The following is a 7829-nucleotide window of genomic DNA, read 5'->3' as shown; positions in this document are numbered from 1 at the left end:
CAGCCAGGGCGTGGAAGTTGGCCAGCCAACCAGTTAAAACAGAACTGAATTCGGAGCCAGAGCCACAGCTGGAGCCGGAGCTGGAGTCGAGCCGCAGACTGAACCGAACTATTTTTAGCGGCTGGCAGCTTCGTAAACAAACAAAACACACTCAGAAAAAAGCTAATTTATAGTGATACGACCAAGAAATACTCTACTATAAGCTAGCATTCACAATTATTCTGATATTGAAATTAACAAAGAAGAATGATATACGCCTTCTAAATATTTTTATATCAAATTGAGTTATCATAGATCCTCTAGTCTCTGAGTTCGTATAGTTTATGCCAAGCCGAGCTACGGCATAGTATGTATGGAATAAAAAACTATTGAAAAGTGTGGTTGCAGGCATACTCAAAAAGATTATAATTTCTTCAACAGACAGTAGCTCATCTAGTGCCAGTGATCAGGATTATAAGGGTACATATACGATATATAATATGTGTATGGCTTGGCTTAAGTGCCTTGAGCCAAGAACACAATATGCTTTTATAAAGCTTAAGCATGCTCTTTTTAATTATTTATAGCACATCCCAAAGCCTTGCTCTGCTGTTATGAAACCTATTTTAATGGATTTTACCCGACATATCTTAACACTAAAACAATTTGTAGTTACTTTTTGCATAAAAGCGACCATATATCAATTTTGCTGACAGCAGATCTTCGGGCTTCTGAGTTCCTTGGGTCTGGCAAACGTCTCAGCCGAAATTCACGCTGCCTTTCCTACACCTTACCCAAACTATTTGCCAACGTAACATGGGCAACTAACCCACAAAGCCTACCCTGCACAAGCAAAATAAAATAAAATAAAAGAGCAGCAGTTAGTGGACTTGCCTAAGCAGCGGCTTCTGCCCTCTGCACTCTGCCCTCTGCCTCCTGCACATTTATCAGCTGAGCAAGCGGCCAACGGGGCCCCACCCAGAGGCACAGGCACAGGCACAGGACCGTTTGCCCCGCTGCCCGCGCTGTGGCACCCTTCGCGGTGTGGGTCCTGCCAACTGTGCGTAACTATAATTAATTTCATTTTAGACTTGTTAGCAAATAAACGAGCAAACGATGCGGTCCATTGTTTGGCTGCAGACTTGCCATTGCAAAAGTGAAAGTCACCCACAGCACGAACAGGGCCAGGGTCGGGGGCATGAATGAAAAGGGGGTGGTTGGGAGTTTGTGTGTGCAGGCGTGGCACTATTTAGTTAGTCGCGCGCCGCCGGGCGTCCTCGGCACTTGTCCGCCACTTGAACAAGCTGCCAAGAGCGAGCTGTAGACGGAACGCCCTTCTCTTGCCATGCCACGTTCCGACCGCTGGCAACTGTTGCACCTAATTCCCATTGATTATTTGCTAATGAGAAGGAAATCGATTGCCATTTCTGATATGACTTTTGGTCGCTCTCTCGCTCGCTGTGGGGCTGTGCGATTTGAGCTGCTAGCAAAGTTACTTGATATCACCTGGCCAACAGTCGACCCGCTGCTTGAGCCGTACGACTTGTTGTGCACTTGAATTATGCAGGCACACAGCGCAAACACACGCACACACACACACACACACACACACACACACACACACACACACACTAACAGCATACACACAGGCCCATGGCTGATGTTGCCAAGGTGGCTGCTGTGGCGCATGCCAAAGGAAATTAGATTTTAGCTCCAACAGCAGCAGCAGCAACAACAACACCGGCTCTCAGCACAAAACACCGACAACAATAGCGGCAAACGGGACGTTGGGAGGGGGTTAAAGTTTTTGATGTTGGCTCTACTGGGGGGGGGGGGGGGGGGGGTGGGCACGTATGGGGGCAGCTGGGCTAAAACGGCTTAAATGCTTTGGCATCGCCTTTTCGCTTGATTTGCATAATGGCTCTTGGGGCTTGTATGGCGCCGAGAAGTATGCTACACATTTGCACACACGCACGCACGCACGCACGCACACAAACACACACACACACACATTCATTCTAAAGGGGGCTGCCCAGGGGCGGTTTCAGCACTTAAAGCGCGCCCAAGTCGATGTGCAGCCGAACTACTTTATAATGAACTCAATGAAGCGCTTCTAAGTATGCTAGCCATTTGCCAAGCTCCTGGTTAGCTGTTGCCCAGGGCCAAATCGGAGTTACAAACGGGCCCAAATCAATGCATACAGTCGAGCTCTCTCGAGTAAGCATTGTATGGGCGTTGCCCGTGGGCGAGTCAGACATTTGTATGCAGCTACACTACTTTACAACAGACGCAAGTGTGTGCGCTGTTAAGTATGCTACACTTTTGCACTGCCCGAGGACGCACCATATATATATACATACACATAAATGTACATACATACACAAAATATAAACAAGATAAATATTAACAACAAAAAAAACACTACACTTATCATAAAAAACTGGAGAGCCTACTTGAATTCTTGAGAATCAAGGAGTAGAGCACTTGGTAGAAATTCGTTTTGTTTGAATTTGCAGCACAGCGACAAATAAGTTTGTTCTGCGTTTGATAGAAAGCAACCATGGATGCATGCATATACAAACATACACACGACCACACACACAAACATACACATATATAATACTTATATGCATTAGTACAAAATACTTGTTTTATTATATACTTTGTTCCATATAAGCTCACTGTTATAAGATTTGTATAGAATATATACTTTATTTATTGCTAGTGTGTATATAGTCAAACAACTTTAGAATAAATTCTATTCTGTAGCCCGTGGTGGATCGAAAATTAGATAGGAGACTCAGACAGACAGAGAGAACATGCATAGGACAATTATTTGGCTTGACAAACACAATCAAAACACAATCCATCAATATTATCAGACCCAATTTCGGGTCATTCAGCATTTCCTAATGGTTGACCAACTTATCAATAATGGCAAGAAAAATGTATACCAAACTTAAAATTATAAAGCTAATCAATAAATCACAATTTAAGCACCTTGTGCCGGGCCAACAAAATGTTAGTATTTTGAATTTATTAAATTTCAAGATTTGAAGTCCTTTCAAACGCCTTGACACGGCCAGTTAACAGTGTTTTAGGTGCCCCACCCACAGTGAGTGCGCTTCGGCAGCTCCGTCCGTTCCGTCCGTTCCGTCCGTTTCCTACAGCTCGTGCGTTCCGTCGCTTCCATTTCGGTTGAGGCGTTTCGCATTGTCAGCGGAAATTATTTTGCTGTCAGCTGCCAGTCAGCATGTGAGGCCAGCGACTTGGCTGCATGTCCAATGGCCATTCATTCGCCTTCTGCCCTGTGCATTTCAAGCAGCTCAACCGCTCAGCACTGACCCAACAATGGGCGCCAGCCCCGCCCCGCCCCGTCCCGCTCCTTCTATGGCGCCCGTGCAGCATCATCAGCAGAAATCCAAATGGTTCCTGATGCGTGTGCCATCCGCTCCCTGGCCGTAGGTTCACTTTGCGCATATTAAAAACCCTGGACGCTGTGCATATCAAGACCGGAGCGCACTTTAATTATTTATTTATTCAAATGGTCTTGGGCTAAGCTGACAGCTGATATTTGATATAGCGAGTACAGCGCGGCGCGGGGAGGGCGCTTTGCATTTTTTACAAGCTACTTTTTGGGGTCCATTTAAAAATAAAAGCAAAAAGCAGCTAATAAATCATGCAGGCCAAAATGAATATTTATTTAAAACTACTTTCAGTAAACTCATTTCCAATTTCAGTTAGGATATTTATAGGTCCGTCTTATAGAGGGTCCAATGCAATAAACGGTGCCACTTATTCCATTAGTTATGCAGGTCAAAACTTCAATATAACATCATCCAGTTCAAGATTGAATCATAAATGAATTCTCAGTAAGAGGTTTTAGTCGGGAGCTCCCGACTAGGGGATACCCTGAACCCTCTTCTTTCAACATCAAATGCATATATATATTCTATTTTAGAAGCTATATGTCAAGTTATTTACCAAAATTGCCCAAAAACAGGATATCGATATCGATTTATATCGATTGCTTAAAAACGGAGTAAGTTATCGATTATTGAAAACAAACTCTATATGCGCAGGCACTAGGAGCATCTACATCTAAAATTTCAGTCTCTAGCTCTTATAGGTTCTGAGATCCTTGAGCTCATACATACGGACGGACAGACAGACGGACATGGCTAGATCGACTCGGCTATTGATGCTGATCAAGAATATATATACTGTATGGGGTCGGAGATGCTTCCTTCTGCCTGTTACATTTGGATTTTGCACAAATACAATATACCCTTATACCCATTTTAAATGGGTTCAGGGTATAAACAAAAATAGGAGAGGGAGGAGAGAGTGCGGGTAGAATTTCCCAAAACCCCATTGCGAAAACAGTTGCAAAATATATTTAGAAATGTTTATAGTAAAAAAACACGCACATCCCTTTCCTAGCATTTGGTAAACACTTATTAGCCTAGCATGATCTACGCTCTAGCTGAAGCGATTTTGACATAAGTTTGTTGCCCTGAAAATACCTAAAACTTGGCTTTCAATGAAAGAACTATTAGCTAAATGGGCACTTTACAACACTTACAAATGCCCAGCAGCAGCTGCTGCAGTTGCGTCTAGGTGAGCAGTTCGACAAAACTGAAGCAATTTAGTTAAATGGCGGACACTTACTGTAACAGCGCCCTCTCGCCACCCATCCCCCCCCCCCCCCCCCCCCACACACACACACACACACACACAATCTCTCTATAATATTCAATTCGTAATAGTGAAAAGAGAGCAAAAGGAAATATAGCTAGCGGAACCTAAACAGTTTGTGCGCCTAGCACCTGTCCGGCAACAAATGTGACGACGCCTAAGTAGATTTTCGTGTAGCACGAGGCAGGAGGCAGGAGGCATGTGCCAGGTGACAGGGGCGGGCGCAGTGCAGCGGACCGGGTAGGCGGACGGGCGGGTGGTGGCTGCCCAACAGCTATTTAGTTAATTTTTCGAGCGTCGTCTGGGCCATTGAAAAATTACTCGAAGCTCTCTAGCCAACATTTTTCTTTTGATGTAATTGCCCAGCAGTGCGGGGGAGGGGGCAATTGGGGCGCTAATGAATGGTGAGCGGGCGTGGCGAGGGGCGAGGGGCATACTGCTGACCAGTTGGGTGCGGCTATTCATTGATTAACTGCCAGGACTCAACACTGCTGCCCAGCTTAGACGCCTCTCGGGCTCCTTATTCATTTGACATTTTCATTTTGGGCTTTTTGAATTCTCTTCTGCTTCGTGGTATTTATTTATTTTTATTTTTTTTTTTTTTTCATTTTGTTGTCTTGGGGTTCCGGCTAGCATTCAAAGTTGAAATACCTGAAAATGTTTGGTAATTTAGATCAAAGGCGGCAAGAACGTGCAGGCATTTACGTGCCATATACCCCTAGCTACCCTGGCACGGCACGGCACGGCACGGCACGACATGGCCCACGACAGGCACCCAGTACCCGGCATACGGCACCGGCACTCGACACCCTTCACCACCTTGACAACCCAGCGCGGCGGGCAGAACATTCTGTGACACACGAAAATACTTCTTAAGTCGGATTAAGTAATTTTCGTGTGCCATTTTCAATTTGTTGTTGCTATATTTTGCCTTCAGCATTTTACTCCAATTTTTGTATTTTTTTTAAGAGCCTACAAAATGTTGGCAAAGTTTTTGAGCCTTTCTGGTCGGCTTTAGTGGGGCTTTTCTTTTATGTGCCCACCACGGAGCGCAGCTGCACAAATAATCCGAAAACAATAGAGCATAGGGATGGTACTTAAGGCAATTACACGCAGTCAAAAATCGATAAGTTGGGCAACGGCATCAAACAGAGGAAAGTCGATAGTTGCTCTTATTTTAATTACACTTTTGTTCAAATAGCTCGAAAGAAAAGATGAAAGAAAATCGAGAAAGAAAACTTCGTTTTTGACAGTTGCTTTGTTCATGTTTTTAGTGTGATCAACGCATCCGATTGGTCGAGCAGTGTTGCAAAACGAGCCTTTTAATTTGTCGTTGACAGAAAGCGAAATCAAAATGCAGTGCTCATTAAACGTGATCCAAGCGGCAAATGGGCCCATCTTCAACCATTTTCAGATCTACCTTGGGTCCAACCAGATCCCGTATATTATTAATGCCATACTTGATCATTGTGGGCCGCTCGAGCGAGAGGCCCCAAGCAATAACATTCACATCCTTCGGCAGGCCCATGGGCAACAGCAGCTCCGGTCGAAAGACGCCCGAGTTGCCCACCTCAATCCATTTGGCCAGGCCGGGATGATAGCAGAATATCTCCATGCTGGGCTCCGTGTACGGATTATATGCTGGCTTGAACTCCAGCCGGGTTATGCCCAATTTGCAAAAAAATTCATGCAGAGTGCCAATTAGATCGCCGAGGGTCAGGCCAACGTCAGCGATAACACCCTCAACCTGATGGAACTCGGCGAGGTGCGTTGCGTCCAGCGTTTCGTTCCGAAATACCTTGTCAATGCTAAAGTACTTGGCGGGCTTAAAGCCGCCCGCACGGTTGGCCAGCTGGAACAGAATGCGTGCACTCACGGCTGTTGTGTGGGTGCGCAATAGATTCTTTTGCGCCTCAGCCAGTTGCCACTCATAGCCGTAGCCCAGCGAGCCATAGCCACCCACCGAATGCACGGTCTGCACGCGCCGCACATAATCCTCGGGCAGTTCGCCACACTGGGCCGGCTGTTTGATGAAGAACGTATCGTGGGCATCGCGTGCCGGATGCTGTTGCGGCTGGAAGAGTGCATCGAAATTCCAGAACGATGCCTCCACATAGTTGTTGGTGGCCATCTCCGAGAAGCCCATCTCGAGAAAGATTTGACGAAACTCGGTGCGCACCTTGAGCAACGGATGCAGCTGTCCACGCATTGGCGATGCGCCCAGTGCATCGAAATTGTAGGCCTTGAACTTGAGCTGCTGCCACTGACCGGTGGCCAGCATGTCCATGGTGAGGTCCGTTTCCAACTTAGTCAGCGTGGTGGCAAACTCTGGTCCTTTGCTGAGCCGAAAGCTTTTGATGCTTAACTCCTGCAAGAGCTTGCGCTTTTTGTAGTCAGTCACATCCGGAGCCGACAGCTGCGCCTCGCCTCCTGCCAGCTGCAGCTGCAGCAGCTGCTCCTGCACATGGTCCACTATGTTGGCCACCCTGCGCCGGATTAGCGGCGGCTGCACGCTTTTGTCCAGCCACAGCCAACCTTGTGACATGGCCTTGCTGAAGCCCAGCTTGGCATTGCAGCCGCCCGAGGCCAGCAAGTCCGCCTGAGCTATGCCCCCCTCGTCGGGCACCGCAGCATAGATAATGGCCTCGTGGCTGCCATGCAACGCCACAGACTGTCCCTCGTCGGTCAGCTGAAGGGATTTGTGCGTAAGTGCCTCCGCTTTTAGCAGCTCGCCATGCGCCTGAATGCTCTTCATTGCGCCCACTATTTTCTGATGTTCAATGCCAAATTGTTGGGCCAAATGCAAAGTGTCAACCTCTTCGCAGCTCTCCAAATGCAGCAAAATGCGTTCTGTTAAATCGAACTCCATCTGGGAAGCCATTTTCACTTATCACGCAAATCTCCAGAGCCTTCAAATTGAAAACAAAATGGCGTACTCGAATTTACAGCTCAACTAGAAAGCATCGATTGCTGCTGTTTAGTCACTTTATCGATAACTACTCGTTGCGATAGTTTTAGATTATGAATGAGCTTTTTGAAATAGCCAGAACTGGCCGAAACGACGAATTTCCTAATTGTTTGAGCATAGCGGAATTTGGCTATAACATATGTCAAGGGAAGAATCTACATATAACCTAGCATTATGCATATTC

General features: G+C 46.4%; 1 protein-coding gene across 1 annotated transcript; it reads right to left on the bottom strand.

The window, feature by feature from the left end:
* Positions 1-5867: 5867 nt before the first annotated feature.
* LOC115767354 (phenylalanine--tRNA ligase alpha subunit-like) lies at positions 5868-7606 on the bottom strand. Its single transcript, XM_030711607.1, has one exon. The coding sequence runs from the start codon at positions 7556-7558 to the stop codon at positions 6044-6046; it is 1515 nt and encodes a 504-aa protein (XP_030567467.1). The 5' UTR covers positions 7559-7606; the 3' UTR covers positions 5868-6043.
* Positions 7607-7829: the final 223 nt, after the last annotated feature.

This window comes from Drosophila novamexicana, unplaced genomic scaffold (genome assembly GCF_003285875.2).
Source record: "Drosophila novamexicana strain 15010-1031.04,08,12 unplaced genomic scaffold, DnovRS2.1 tig00001385-arrow-arrow-pilon, whole genome shotgun sequence".
Lineage (NCBI taxonomy): Eukaryota > Metazoa > Arthropoda > Insecta > Diptera > Drosophilidae > Drosophila > Drosophila novamexicana.
The sequence above is the reverse complement of the archived record's forward strand: the minus strand, read 5'-3'. Positions and strand labels throughout refer to the sequence as shown.

Excerpts from the sequence above, each read along its gene's own strand:
- LOC115767354 (XM_030711607.1), bottom strand. The coding sequence starts at position 7,558 with ATGGCTTCCCAGATGGAGTTCGATTTAACAGAACGCATTTTGCTGCAT.